We start from the raw sequence: 16,235 nt of genomic DNA, 5'->3' as shown, positions 1-16,235 counted from the left end.
GAAAAAAACTACATAGTAAGTATTCTACGTTACAAACCTCTCCTACATTATTACAGGCTTGAAAAGGAGAGTAGGAGCAAAAAACCAAAAACAATGGTTTTAGGATTTGTTGCCTAGTACCTAGATCAGTGAGGTAGAAGAGGCTGGTATGGAAATAATTACTTTGGAGGATGTAGTTGGTGTGTTGTGGAAACCCTCTTGTCAAATCTAGTGAGGGATCTTGATAGGAACACTGAGACAATTTTTATTTGCCATTGGAGTTTGGGGGAATTCAAGGCTTTGAGTCCATGCCTGGAAAAGCTTAAAGATGAGACACTGGTCGGTTGGTGCCTGTTCTAATGAGAGAACACTGGTATACAGTTCTAAAACTGAATTTCGTATTTGGTGGTAATACTAAATCTGCAATTTAACATCATAGTTAAAAGCATGCACAGTAAAGCTGTGACCACCAAGTCTTGAGTCTTGGCTCTCATCTCTGGGTCTTGCAACATTGGGTAAATCAATCTCCCTATGCTTCAGCTTCTTCAACTGTAAACCGAGGATAAAAATACATCCTTCTCTTTTTGGGAAAGTTTAATAAGTTAATACATGCAGCAATGCCTGACCATAGTATGCACTCAGTAAAGGTTAGTTATTGTAATTGTTATTACATTAGTATCCAGCTGTGCTTTCATTGACAACAGGCAGAGGAGTATATTTCCTGTGGACCAGATATGGGATCTTCTGGAATGGGACCAACTTGGTCTTTTTTTTTTTTTTTTTAAAGGGACCTTGTCCAAAAATGTAAGATGACAATAGACAGGTGAATGGCTGGATAAGAGAGACTAATGAAATAATTGTAAGCTCTAAAAGGCACAGACTATTAGGAAATCTTCAGGAAAGAGACAGATAGTAATTGAGAGGGGTCCCCAAAGAACACATCAAAGAACCCATCAAAGAAAGGAAAAAGAACCCTTTTTCCATGAGAAAAAAGGTCAGTTTCAATTACCCAGCAAGCTCAGATCATTGATATGAGATCAAGAACATAGCAATTAAGTGAGATCTACCCTATTGCTAACCTATTCTTTTCCCCATACCCGCTCTGATCATGAATGGGTTAGAGACCTGAGCATGAAAGCTGTGAGGAAAAAGTACTAGCTTTTGCAATTGCAATAGAACAAGCAGGGCCAGGAAAAATGAAGTTTTTCGGTTTTTGTTTTGATTTTTTTTTTTTTTAATTTTCAACCCACAGTGTCTGGCTCTTTTAATCTAACAATTTGGTGTCAGATGTTATTTGGTGGTTTTGAATATATAAAGCTATAAGAAACTCACCAGTTCAACTTAGCAAGTATCTTTTGAGTGTTTAATGTTACAAGGTTCTGTATACAAGAAGATGCTATAACAAAAGTGATCCACTTATGTCCTGAATAAGCGGCCACTCAGCACGAGTTTCATGACATGTTTGGCTGGTTCAGTGACTGGGACCTAATGCATATATCATGAAGTGTCACTTGTAGACTGTAGATATCTAGGATAACCAGTGGTCTTACAACAGACAGCTTCTTATAAGAAGTTCTCCGGTTTCTCAAAGTAATTAAGTAGAACTAAATCTCTGTCACATGTTTGAATAAAGGACAAAGGATGACTTCTGGTTTACACTTAACTCTCCACTCTGTCTACTGTAATAGTATTTAAATTGACAGTGCTTTTATAACCTCACCTCATGGACTCATCTTTCTTTAGCTTGTTTTCAGTTTCAAAGGACATTTTAATATACCACTATACATGAGTTCTGGCACTAGAATATCACCAACCCTATTAATCAACTGAATCTCCTTGTGGTTTTCCACGACGGTGTCATTTTTTGAGTAATATGGAATCAGATAATCTCTCACTGATGATGTATCTCACTGAATCACTCTCTGAGCGCTGATAACATAATGACAATAACATATTAGCATAATTCATCATCACATGTACCTTTGCTCTGGGGATGTTTTATTGTAATGTATAATACACTGGCTGTCACTCTGATGATGTATTGCAGCGAGACTTTCTCAGGAAAAAAATGCATTTTGATGGAATACTATTTATATCAGATGGCACTGCCCAGGGATAAACAGCTGAAAAAAGTTTAACTTCATTTGCTATAGAATCCACATGAAGGTCAAAGGCACTACAAACAGTAAAAGATAGTTTGGAGACAACAGGTATCTATCTCTCTGTTATAAAACAGTTTCTAAAAGTTCAATTTTTGGTTCCAAGTAGGTTACAGCAGGTTTTTATCCCTAGTAAATATTTAATATCCACAGCACTGACGCTGTGCAATGGAAGTTTCTGTAGCCTGCAGTACTACTCAGGGAAATAACACTCTTAAACAAGATGTGGAGCTTGCTTGGGGCAGAAGTGAAGTGACTTCCAAGGACAGATTAAAAGTGAATGCAATATATTATAATACTTATTCTGCAGTTTTGCCCCTTGGGCTACCCTACAGAATATTAGATATGAAAGGGACTCATAGATAGCATCTATTCTGTGACCTAGAGAGAATAAGACTTACTCTAGGTCACATGAAAGCGAGTGGTAGAGTAAGACTAGAAACAAGGTTTTTTGATAACTTTCAGGGCTTGATATAAGATAATCAAAATTAACTGTGGACCATTTGCAGTTGAAATAGCTAAAATATGGTACAAGTGTGGGGCTAATATGCTAAGCACAAAGTTCTTTATTTCTGTTACCTTTGAAGAAGACCTTCATCAAAACAATGTCTATGTGACCAAGCACAACTATAACCATCCACTAGAAGAAAACAATGACATTGATGATGATAATGATGATGACGATGAGTGAGAATAGCTAACACTTATTGTGTGTTTACTGAACATTTTGATAGACGTTTTGCAAATATTACCTTATTTTGCCTTTTCAGTTTATCTAAACACTTGCTCTGAAACATGGATTCCAGAAAACAATGGTCTCAAATCAGCATACACGATCTTAAATCTTATCAACGTCATTTTTCTTCCATACAAAATCCTTGTTCAACAGTGAAAAACACAAGGCTCATATGTCCTTGATGCAATCACTTTTGCTGATAATTATGTCCATGAAATCATCCTAGCTATATTTTCTAAATAGTAGAAACACTTGTTCCTCAGAAGACAAGGCATGATCTTGTTTCATGTATTCTAGAAAAACGGCTTTATTTAAACATACACTGGTGCTGCTGATCCCAACCTCTGAATTTCCCTGCCAACAGTTTATGTCCTCTCCTTGTTTAGTTGATGTTCTTCAGCATCTTCCCACGATGCCTAATTTAAATGATAAGGCACCCACACTGGCAGGTCCTCCGTATCTCCTTATGCTCTGTGTAGGGAAGAGCACTTCATATGTGCTCGATCTTCTTTACAAATGCCTATCTCACTGAACCAGATGGTATTTTCCTCATTTACCTTCTTTATTATTATCAGGCCATCATAGAGTCTTGACTAGGGCCACCCACCAACCATGCATGTCACTCTCTGAGTCACCGTCATAGCTGCAATGTAAACATTCCAGCTGACCCTAAGAAACATTAATAATATTACAGCTTTTAATATCTCAATAGATGCTCATAATGTTCTCCTTATTTCTAAAGGTCAGGTAACCACTAGTAATGGCAGAGTGCACAGAGGATAATGATCTATTGGGTAAAAGCACTTTCATGTGTGATTTTATGAAGAGACTGCCCACATGTATTTTTTAATTTGAAAAACAACAGGGCAGAAAATTGAGGTCACTGATAACTGAGCTACAGTCATCTGAGTATGAATAGAAAAGCGTAATGTTTCAGAAAAGTTTTTCAGCAACTTTGGACTAGTATGAAAAGGTGTCACTGTAAATCAAAAGCAAACAAGTCACATACAGAGATGTTTCAGTGCTTTTTACAAGGCATTGTAAATCACATAAATTATTCAGAAAATGGCAGTGAGGTCCAGGAGGACGCCTGAGCTAACTGAGGATTCAGCACTGAAGGGTCAATCGGTTTAGGACAAGAATGGCCTTTTTGAGATTTATGGCATTTCTGGCAAATCTACCATAAAAAGGCTAGAGTCAGAAAAAACCCAAAAAACTAAAAGCTAAAAAAAACAAAGCAGCACCAAAACCGTGCCCTCCAAGCATCTTATTCAAAAATTCTGATCAAATACTGATCATTTGCAAAAGGTTTAGTACATATGCTGGAAAGTACTCTTTAATAATCTATCATTGAATAAGACTTACACAAGGAATAAGGGAATTAATTGTATTCAGCCAGAAAACTTCTGCAAAACTATTAAGAGGAGGAAAAACAGATGAAAATAATTTGTTTTAACAAATTTGGCAGTAGGACACAATCTAAATAAAAAAGAAATTCCCATGCAAGGAATAAACTCAGATCCAAGCAAAGATCATGATTGTTGGGCAAAGCATGAAACCAGCAATCATTTCCTCAGTTCTATGAATCATTTCTATGGCTGCTCTTCTCTGGTTTCAAGGAAATGGCCACTTTCTTTTTTTACAAAACAAGTTTGTGTAGTTAAAAGTTCAAAGTAAGTATATCAGAAAGGGCTAGAAGTGAATTTTCTCCTTTTTTTTTGCTCAGGATGTCGTGTGATTTGTGCCCTTCCAAACCTAATCATGTTCACATCAATGTTAATTTACAACTATTGCTTCAGTGGCTATTTTAGTGCAAGAAGATAAATAAGATGCTCTATGAATTGGGTGTTAGGGTTATTAGAGTATGAAATTCAAATATCTACTTTTCCTTAAGCAAGAATGTTATGATAATATCTAAAGCTTGGAGATATTTTAGTACGTGAATATATGTATATGTATAAAAGTCAACAACCCTTCCCTTAATCATACCCATATCATTTATTTTATGAGATAATTTACCAGGATTTTTATGTGTAATTCAGGCAAAAAACAAACCAACAAAAAATAAAATGGGCTAAAAGAGCTTTCCATTTTGACTCTAAAAATCAAACCAAGTTGCAAGGGACCCACAATAGCCAAAACAACCTTGAAAAAGTACAAAGTGGACTCACACTACTAGATTTTAAAACTTATTATAAAGTTACAATAATCAAGTCAGTATGGCACTATCATAAAAATATGACACACAGTTCAATGGAATAGAATTGAGAGTCCAAAAATAAATTATCATGAATAAATATTTATGGTTAGTTGATTTTCGACAAAGGGGTCAAGACAATTCAATGGGGGAAAATAACTTTTCAATAAATGGTATGGTCTCCCATCCAAGTACTAACCAGGCCTGACCCTGCTTAGCTTCCGAGATCAGACGAGATCAGGCGCATTCAGGGTGGAATAAATGGTGTGGGGCAACTAAATATCCACATTCACAAGAATGAAGTTAGACATCAATCTTACACCACACACAGAAAGTAATGCAAAGTGGATCACAGAACTAAATGTAAGAGCCAAAACTACAAAAATCTTAGAAGAAAACACAACAGCAAATCTTTGTGACCTTGGGTTAGGCAATGATTGCTTAAACACAACACAAAAAGCACGGGTGCTCGAAGAAAAATAAGTACATTTAACTTCATAATAGTTAAAACTTTTTTGTTTTTTTTTTAAGATTTATTTATTTATTTACTTGAGAGAGAAAGAGAGAGTGCGAGCAGGGGAAGGGTCAGAGAGAGAGGGAGAGAATCTCAAGCAGACTCCCCACTGAGTGGGGAGACCCACACGGGGCTTGATCTCATGACCCTGAGATCATGACCTCAAAGTCAAGAGTCGGATGCTCAACCAATTGAGCCACCCAGACACCCCAAAGCTTTTGTGTTTCAAATAACATCATCAGGTTAGTGATAAGACCACTAATAGAATGTAAAATAATATTTGCAAATTATATATCTGCTAAGGGAACTGTATCCAGAACATATGAAGAACTCTTACAACTCAATTATATAAAGACAACTTGATTTTAAATATGAGCAAAGGATCTAAGTACACATTGTTCTAAAGAAGATTCATGAATGGTTAATAAGCACATGAAAAGATGCTCAACATCATCAGTAATTAGAGAAATGCAAGCCAAAGTCATAACGGGATGCCATTTCACACCCACTACAATGGCTATAATCAAGAAGGCAATAACAATGTTGCTGAGGATGTATTGAAATTTGAATCCTCATTCACTGCTGGTGGAATTGTAAAATGGCACAGCCACTTTGGAAAACAATTTGGTAGCTCCTCAAAAAGTTAAACCTAGAGTTATCATGTTTAAGTCTACCATGACCCAGCAATATATATCCAAGAGAGATGAAAACATATGTCTACTCTTAAACTTGCACACAAAAGTTCATAGCAGCATTATTCATAACAGCCCAAAAGTGGAGACAACTCAGATGCCCACTACTGATGATTGGCTACAAATGCGGTATATCCACGTAATGGAATCTTATTAGTCAGTAATAAGAAATGAAGTCTTGATATATAATACACCATAGATTAAATTTGAAAACATTATGCTTAGTGAAGAAGCCAGTAACAAAAGGCCGCATACTGTATGCTTTCATTAGTATGAAATGTCCAGAACAGGTAAATATATAAAGATAGAAAGTAGATCCATGGCTGCCTAGGGCTGTGGGTGAATGTGAATGCTAATGGATTAGGGGGGTTCCTCTTGTGAATGATGAAAATGTTCTAAAATTAGATTATGGTGATAGTTGCACAACTCTGCCAATATATGAAAAATTATTGACTTGTATATTTTAGTGCGTGAGCTTTGTGTATGTAAATTATCTCTCACTAAAGTTGTTACACAGAACACAGCAATATGAAGCCTGGCTCACTCAGCTCCTGAAACGAGGTTCTGAGTTTGCAGCAGCTCGTTTGCAGCCCAGAGTGGAATGCCGGGAGGAACCACGGAGGCTTCGCCCTCACCGGTAGTCACAGCTAGGGAGGTGCCTGCTCACCTTCCTCACAGGTCTCACTTTTCAAAGCTGGTACGCAAAAAACAAAAGCAAAAACAAACCCAAACCAAAAACCAGGACCAAAGGAAAAAAAAATCCTACCCTCCAGAAGAAAATGAGTTTTTGTATATCTAGCCAAAATCAAACATGTTTTTCAGCCCATCATTGATTTTAATGGAATTGAACTTACATCTTACTATGATACTGGAAGGACCAATCGTTGGCTGTACCATATTTCCTGGGACTTATGAATAAGCCAAACATCACAGATGTTAGAATGAACACAAACCATTTGGCCAATCTCTAATATAAATATCAAAGTTTACTTTATATTCTGTGAATTTTCATATGACTTCATAAGGCCACATTACCTGCAGAAGACACTATTTGGCAAATTACATTTACTTCAAATGATATTTGTTGTTACGATTTTAATGCATGTAACTAAACCGAAAGTTTTAAAATCTTTTGATTATTTTAAGTTATGAACTATTACAGCAAATATATGGCATGTCAAGATTCACAGGGAAAGAGAACTTGGAAGAAATAAAAGTAAAACTGTTTATAGCATTTAAAACTTGATGTAATCTATATATTTGGTTTACTCAAAGGATAATAACAAATTTAAATATACAGAAAATATTTTAACATCTTCATTTAGGATAGAAAGTAGGGCTCTATTGTGGATAAAAGGAGACAAATACCATATGATTTCACTCATACGTGGAATTTAAGAAACAAAACAGATGAACATAGGGGAAAGAAAAAAAAAAAAGAGGGAGAGAGGCAAACCAGAAAAGAGATTCTTAACTACAGAGAACAAACTGAGAATTGCTCAGAGAAGGTGGGGGAGGTGAGTGGGGAGGTGGGCTAGGTGGGGCATGGGTATTAAGAAGGGCACTTGCGATGAACACTAGGTGTTGTATATAAGTGATGAATCACCCCATTCTAGTCCTGAAACTAATATTACACTATATGTCAACTAACTAGAATTTAAATAAAAACTCAGAACAACAACAATAAAAAGGAGCTTTACTCTTTTAATGAAATAATGATTTCTTTCTTATATTTAGAAGTAGGCCAAAGCATAAGTTAGTTTTTTAAAAAGTTATAATCTCATTTAGAAAAGAAGTAGGTAAAAGTACATGTTACTTTTTTTTTTTAAAAAGTGATAATATCATCTGGAAAAGAACCATATTATTAGGTGGTTTATATCAATTTAAATAAATTATGGTAGAAACACATACTATTTTTTGACCTAACTTGAAGTCATGAAAAACAAATAGAAGTAAAAAACCATGTATCAAATAACAGAAGAAATATACTCCAAAAAATAAAGGTGTTTTTTCTCAAAGCACATTGAAATGCATGATTAGAAGTCACTGGCAGGGGTGCCTGGATGGCTAAGTCGGTTAAACATCCGACTCTTGATCTCAAGGTCATGATCTCAGGGTTCTGAGATGGAGCCCTGCATTGGGCTCCATGCTCAGCGGGGAGACTGCTCCAGATTCTCTCTCCCTCTCGCTCTCGCTCTGCCCCTTTGCCTGCTCACGCTCTGTCTCTCTCTCTAAAAATAAATAAATCTTTAAATCTCTAAAAATAAATAAATCTTTAAAAAAACATCTCCACTGGTAATTACCATATTCCATATGGGGAAGACAGGGAATCATAATTGATACTTAACGGTAGATTGTGTTATTTGGTCACAAGTCTTCCTTTCCTCCCTGCCATGGCCATTGTTCCCTGTGAGGCAAAGCACAGTTCTTTGCTTCACTGACTTTGGTTTTGGCCCAAGACTTGCCTGGCCAATGCAACGTGAGGTACCCTATGTCACCTCCAACCAGGGCTTTATACGCTCGCAGTGTTTGGCCATCACCCTGGCGCTCCTGCCTACAGAATGAGAGGGGCATGCCTTGGAGAGCTGCTGCTCCTGCAGCCTGGGTCCCGGAACGAGAAACGAGGAGCAAACCTGAACCTAACTAACATTTTAAGCAGAGTTGCCACAGCTGACCTGCAGCCTCATGAGTGAGAAATAAAGGCTTGTAAGCCACCGGGGTGGGGAGGGGATTGCTTGTTAGGCAGCATCATTATGAAACTAGCTTTCTTTTTTTGTTTTCCTAAGCTTTCCAGAATCCTAAAAACATCAATAACTTCAACATAATTATACAGCATCTGCTATAAAAGAAACTATGTGGAAAGGTGTATCTCAAGCCCAGAAAGGAAAATACAGTACGAAACAACTTAATTCAGGATCCTTCCTCAGCTGTCCTCAGAGTCTCATTCTGAACAGGGAATATGCTTATTACATTGCATTATACTATGATCTTTGACAACTTCAAATGAAACAAAATCCTTGCTTACGGTTTGAACTTCTTGAAAACGGTAGCATGTTTGCAAACTTCATTATGGCCACTGTGTCCAATAATATTGTAACAACTACAGAACCGGTACTTCTACACAGAAAACCGAAGACATAGGTTGAGATAAGACCGTTGTAACACAGCACAGATGTTATCTTTGCTCTTTATAGTGAAGGATCTTTGACAGGCTAAAATACATAAAGCACGTGAAAACAACGTAATTGAAGAAGCAAGCAAAATAAGATCTCTGACATTCAAGAATGGAGACAGGCTATCACGTCAGTAATTAAAGTTTGGAAAAATAACTTTTTATGAGTGGCAGAGATATTGCAGGGGAACGGACTTTCATTTGCCCTCTTTATGCACCATAAGAGACAAAAAGCCTGACACACAAATCATTGCAGGTGAAGTACAAGTAAGACTTTCTGCCAGATGGCTATAAACAACTCTCAGAACCATAAGAGTCAGACACAGAATTTTCTCCACCAAATATGGGAGGTATTTTTTGCTGTGCCACAGGTAAACAATGTATACCCTCAAGCCAGTGAAGGTAGGAAGATATTTACTAACAGATGCCAAAGAACACGGAATCCCAGATCCAGTGTTCCCTGGCGGTTATAAATGCATCTCTTTACTATAATTCTGAGTGATTTCAGGGAAAACACTTGAAATCCTATCTAGGCATAAAGCTATAGGCACCATGTGTCAGTATAAACAAATGTGGGTACAAAAGCCAAGAAAGATAGTGCATGTCAGTTGTAAATATAACAGTGAATGAAACCAAAAGGTCTTGTGCATTAGAGAGATGTTAATAAATTCACAGGCTGAGAGCTGTAATAAACATATCCTGGCAAATTATAGTCTGGTCCTGCCCCTATAAAATCAGGCATATGTTTAGAGTTTGAATTTCAAAAGACTTTCAGTATGTCTCATTGAATCTGATATTGCATTTGTGCATCTCATTTCTGGCTGTTGATTGTGAGTTCCTTGGAGACAGAGGATAGATCTTATTCCTGTTCATCTCTCCACTTCCAAATACCTGCCATCTACCAGGAATGCAATACATTTTTGTGAAAGAGAATATGGAAGTAATATGGAAAGAGAGGAAATGGGGGAAGAAAGGAAGGAAAAAAGGAGGCCAGTTGGAAAGGCAGGGTATTGATCATTAGCAATGAATCATTACAGCTATTAGATGTCCAATAGATGGCCCTTAATCTCCAGATAATTCCTTCCTCCAGTCAGTGTTAGAGGAGTTTCCTCCTCTTATCTTTCTCCATGAAACTGATGTGATGACACATCATAAATGAAGAACTATATTCATTTATAACTTCTGAATGTGCTTTAGAACTGTTGAATAAATGTAATGATTGGGAGTATAAGCTATATTGCTCATTTAACTAGAGAATGTGCAGATCTTGCTTGTATTACTTGTCATAATTTTTTTTAGCAAGAATATAAATCTTGGGGTAATACCATTTGCTATTCCAGAGCTTAAGGATTTACCAAAGCATGTACATCAAAAGAGGTAGAAGCATAGTGGTTAAGCTTGTGTACTCTGGAGTATTTGAATATTTGAATCTTAACCTTGTATTTTATTTTTTGTATAATCTTTGGCTAGTTACTTAATTTTCTCCATGCTTCGGTTTTCCTATATGTCAACTAGTGATAATAGTACCTGCAGTAATCATTATTGGCTGTTTACAAATATATTTTCTTCTTCTAGGTAAATGGAGAAATCATTTTTGCCCACTTCTTTGAAGGTAGGCATGGCCATATGACTTGCGTCGGTCAACAAAATGTAAGTAGTAATGATGGGTGTCACTCCCAGTCAAAGCTTTTAAGAATCAACGTGATATTTGTCATTTTCTTTCTCGTTGTTATAGTGACTGGATATATTCCAATTGGTGGAGGCACCATCATACTAAGTCTCTATGTGACAACCAAGTAGAGCACAATTTCTAACTACAGGATATGAAAGAGTAAGCAAGAAATAAACCTTCATTGTATAAAGCCGCTGAGATTTAGAGGGTTATAGGTCACTGCTGTATAACGCGGCCCATCCTGCTATGATACAGAACTTCAGTGAGTTACTATAAATACATTTAAAGAAGTAAATACATGCAATGTCTTTAGAAAGCATTCCATGGGAATTAGCTATTATTCTTATTTTAGGCTGTTGCTGCATTGGAATGGCATACCCATTAGCTGCATTTTTCGCTGCATAACTACGTTCACCTCTTCACTTGGCAATAGTTTTGTAACTCTATAAAGAGAATACAAAGGAAACTTATTTCCCCTAGCATGGTTGGTTAAAATTTGGTTTTATTAGTAGTTTAGAAAAAATTTCTTTCAGTTTCATAACTTTCTATGGGTGATATCAGGTACATTTTTGTGATGGCTGCTAAATTTAAGAAAACCTATCGAGTTTCTCTAACATATTAGCTATTATAGGAAAACTTGTTCTTTGCAGTACTGCTACAGAATTATGTCCTACAAACACAGGAATTCTGATAAATTCTGTTTCATAAAATACCCATTAAAAGCAAAAGAAAGGTATGTGCTGCATTATCAAATAAATATATATGTACATTTTAAGTAGGCTTTCCTCCCAATGTAGACCTTGAGCTCATGGCCCTGAGATCAAGGCTCCCGTGCTCTACCGACCAGGCCAATCAGGCACACCTCAAATATGTTTTTGACAGGACAGAGCTTTTGTTCTGATTGGACCTTGATAAGAACTGAATACTTAAAATTTTACATATCTGGTGATTGAAAAAATTTTGTACAGACTAGTTTCTGGCTTCTTCCCTTTCAATCCTTGTTTCTCTTTTGCTATTAACATACTTCCAGGGCTGGTACTGTAAGGCATGTTTAATCATGATAATGTTTCTGGCCCTGTACCTTTGTATCATCTTGCAGTGATTCAGTATGGGGTGGGTGGAAGGGTATTTCTGGAAACCATTCCTATCCCAGGTGGCTAGCAATAACATCACCATATGTGGAAATGACTGAGAAACACATGAATATATCCCACTGAATTAAAAACAAATGAATCCCCAACTCAACTTTCTGTTAACTGAATTCCCAAAATGCTCATGGCCACTCCAATGCCGGGAGAAATGTTAATGGAAGATAAGTCAGTCAGAATCGAACCAACTGCAGTTAATATATCTTACTTTTGCAAATTTTATGATAGATGATCACAAGAACACATTTCTCTAGCTCTTCTTAGGTTCTTACAAGGAACCTATAAAGCTTAAGCTTTGTTAACTTCTCATAAAAGTTTTTCTATTCTTATGGATTAAATATTTATTTATTTTTATGCTCATTCATCCATCTGTTCATTAATTGAAAAGTATTCATTGACTGTCTAAAATGCCTTGAACATACAAATACGAATGTAAACTAGCATCTGTTCCCAGGGGGCATACGCTGTCATGGAGAGGTGGCCATGTTTATAACGAGCAGTAAATCCAGGGAGTAGCAGATACTATTTAATGTCTATCCAATAAACATTCACCAAACCACTTCTTCTTTCTGAGCTGAACTAGAATTGTGTTGGGTAATCCATCTTATTCCAAAATCATGTTCACAAAACCATTGGTGGTAATTCTATTCTGTGCCTGCGATTGATTTAGAAATGGGCATTGGCCAATATGATGTGAGGGGAAGTCAGCTGAGGGGCTTCTGGGAATGCTTAGTGAACAATTCTTCTTCCCCTGGCTAGAACTGCAGCAGCTCCTTGCCACCAGAAAGAGCTACGCTGAACACAGAGGGGGCAGGGCAGTAATGTGGAAAGAAGTACATAAGGCATTTTGTGGGGTTGGTGAGCAGCCCAATTAATCAACCCTCAAGCTACCCTGCCCCTGGACTGACAGTGCTTCGGGGAATTTAGAATTCAAAAAGAAAATTTTTAATAAGCTAGAAAACTTCAAATTAAACTGTGACAAGCTATTTTTTGCCAGCTTCTCTCCTCTCTGTAAAATGGTAAAGTTTCATTTTTCATTACTTTAATTCTGGTCCAAATATGAAAAGCAACTGAATGCCTCAGAGGGTGATTTGATTATCCTTTTTATAGTTACTACATCTGCACTAATGTTTTGGGGGTTATTATGCTGTTTATTTTCTATAATTTTTCCCAATTAACAGTTATTACCAGGAGCTATCTTTGTTGAATGAATGTTACTGCATACATCAGAGAATGTGTAGTGATATAAGGCAGACAACTACCGAAAAGGTCTCTTTTTTATACAATGGTCAGGAACTAAAATATCACCTCAATGCAATGAAAATTGTACATATTCACAGGAGCATAGTGTCAATAAAGGCTGAGTTCTCTGATATTAGGAGAATTTAGCTTCATTAAAAATTGTAATTTCAAAATATTCTAAGACCTTTTTTTTTTTTCTTAAAGGGGAAAGAGATTTTTCTAAAGGGTTCTGACTGAAAAAATGCAGATACAGCCAATAAAAATGTTATCTGGGAAAGTGCTATAATAAGTTTATATAAATCTTTTGAGAATGCACTCAGAATGGAAGGGAAGATTTTGCTGTTTTTTATTAAGATGTAGTCAGGGTATAGCCAGTTGTTAAATTTTTACTTGTAACCAGGTGGGCCATCTCTATAAGTTCTAACAGTCCAAAATGAGACAATGCATTTTGTTTTGAACAACTAAGTAGTGACAGACAAGCTGTCCATAGCGTATACAGATGATAGACCAAGAGGAAAATGAGCTCTTAGTTTTTCAGTGTCCTTCACTGGAAAAATAGCCACGTGACATGTGTGGTGTGCACAGTGGGCTTCCGTGTTAGTGTTCATGCGGCTGGAAAATGTATTGCTTGAACTAAACGCACCTTCTATTGAGCATAAATGATTCAACCACAATTTAATAGGGAGATCATTACTTCTGCAAAAGGATTTTCAAGATAAGCAGTGAGGAGTCAGAGTCGACAGAGGAAATTGAGACGTTACTTGCTCAGCATTGTAAAATTGTATGGCAGTATAGATAGATATCAATTGTTCTTTATGTCAGTAAGTAGAAGGGTCGATAAAAAAAAGGCATGCTTTAGGTGGGTTGTAAATACTAACACTTCTAGATATCCTTATTAATCCTTGGGGATTATTTACTTTCCTTAAATCATTTTGGTTTTAGCTTCCAATGGTGCTCTGCAAAATGATCTATCGAGGGACCAGAGTTGAGACATTTCACCATTATCTCCACTCCTATGACCTGTTTAAAGTCATGATGGCTTTCATCACATCATTCACCGTCCTCCGACAGACCAGAGTTGTGTATGAGAGTTGGCTACCGACTCACAGCCTACCAGGTGATCTGAGAAGTAGTCTATGTTGGAAGGAAAGAAACAATAAATTTAAATCATGGAATTAGATGTACTGATCATTATTAAGAAACATTTTGGCCAGTTTTTGCTCTTAAGAGTCAGTGTGTAATGCTGCTCACACCTGTGATTATAAACTTTCAAATGCAAGGCATATAAACATTAAGCTGAGGAAGCTTTATATGTTGGCTGTAACAAATCTTATGATTACTGGAGGCCAAATATATTTTAAAAATGACATGTGTAATACATTTTTGGTACAAATGATTCAAATTTTACAGAACTGTATAGAGTAAAACACCTTAGCTCCTCTTCATCTTTTTCCCCACCAGTAACAACTGTTGGAAAAAACAAAAAGTAACTGTTGAGCTTGGTGAGTATCACACAAACTCCGTTTCAGCATATTTTGCTTCTTCATTTGTAATGTAGTATTTCATTCAAAACAGATCAGTGCATCAGATATCCAAGTAGCTTAAAAAGTCTTTGCAAGTCACAGATTCATTCATTCAATAAACATACACAAATTTATATAGATAGTATTATGCTCAAATTTTAAATTTTCAATATGCTTTTGATTTTTTCTTTTAACAATATGTTTTGGAGATCTTTCCAAGTCAATCCATTAAAGTCTGCTTCATTATTCTTAATGTTTGCATAGTATTTCATAGTATGAATGTATAATTATTGCCACTTGCAACGACATGGATAGAACTAGAGAGTATTATGCTAAGCAAAATAAGTCAGGGAAAGACAAATACCATATGATTTCACTCATATGTGGAATTTAAGAAACAAAACGAGCAAAGGGGAAAAAAGAGAGAGAGCAAGCCAAACCAAGAAACAGACTCTTAACTATAGAGAACAAACCGATGGTTACCAGAGGGGAGGTGTGTGTGGGGGGAGGATGGGTGAAACAGGTGATGGGGATTAAGGAGGGCACTTGTGATGAGTACCTGGTGTTGTATGGAAGTGTTGAATGTATAATTATTAATTTAAAATTCTTGTATTGGAGGATACTTAATTTCTTTCAATTTTTCTCTATCACAAACAATGCTGCTATCAATACCCTATATGTAATTCTTTGTTCTCATGTGAAAGTATTTCTGCAAAGAGTCCTCGTTAGCTAAGAGTTGCAAATTGAAATTTTGAGATACTGCCAAATGCTCTTCAAAACAGATTTATCAACTTATACTCCCACCAATAGTATATGAGAGTGCCTATTTCCATTTATCACTGCCAGCTCTGAATATTATAAATCTTTTAAATTTCTGCCAGTACTATGGTGGAAGATACAGTCTTGTTGTTTTAGTTTGCATTTTTCTGATTACTAGTGAGGTTGAACAAGTTTTCATATTTACTGTCATTTGTATTTCATCTTCCACGAATTGCTCTTTCTTTTCCATTATTTCTATTGGCTATTTGCTTTTTTCTCTTGATCCATGAACCAAACGTCTTATCATTTTTGTCTTTACCTATTTACCTTTGCCTTTTGTTAATCCTGATGCTGATTCTGTATATTTTCCCATGCATGTGTGTGGTACAGCAGTTATAAAAAATGCTTAATACCATGCCTGGGAGGCTCAGTTGGTTAAGTG

The 16,235-nt window shown here is 36.4% G+C and overlaps 2 protein-coding genes across 9 annotated transcripts in view; one reads left to right on the top strand and one right to left on the bottom strand.

The window, feature by feature from the left end:
- The window catches only part of EPHA6 (EPH receptor A6), an 815,440-nt gene that overhangs the window by 54,601 nt on the left and 744,604 nt on the right, over nt 1–16,235 (bottom strand). The gene's annotated exons all lie outside the window — the stretch shown is intronic.
- Nucleotides 1–16,235, top strand: part of LOC118521619 (uncharacterized) — a 45,160-nt gene that overhangs the window by 7,837 nt on the left and 21,088 nt on the right. The window contains exons 2-3 of the mRNA XM_078061572.1: nt 11,025–11,099; nt 14,454–14,628. Of these exons, the coding sequence (XP_077917698.1) occupies nt 11,076–11,099; nt 14,454–14,628 (199 nt within the window). The 5' untranslated portion in view covers nt 11,025–11,075. The remainder of the gene's footprint in view (nt 1–11,024; nt 11,100–14,453; nt 14,629–16,235) is intronic.

Source organism: Halichoerus grypus, chromosome 1, assembly GCF_964656455.1.
Source record: "Halichoerus grypus chromosome 1, mHalGry1.hap1.1, whole genome shotgun sequence".
NCBI classification, from domain to species: Eukaryota; Metazoa; Chordata; class Mammalia; order Carnivora; family Phocidae; genus Halichoerus; species Halichoerus grypus.
The sequence above is the reverse complement of the archived record's forward strand: the minus strand, read 5'-3'. Positions and strand labels throughout refer to the sequence as shown.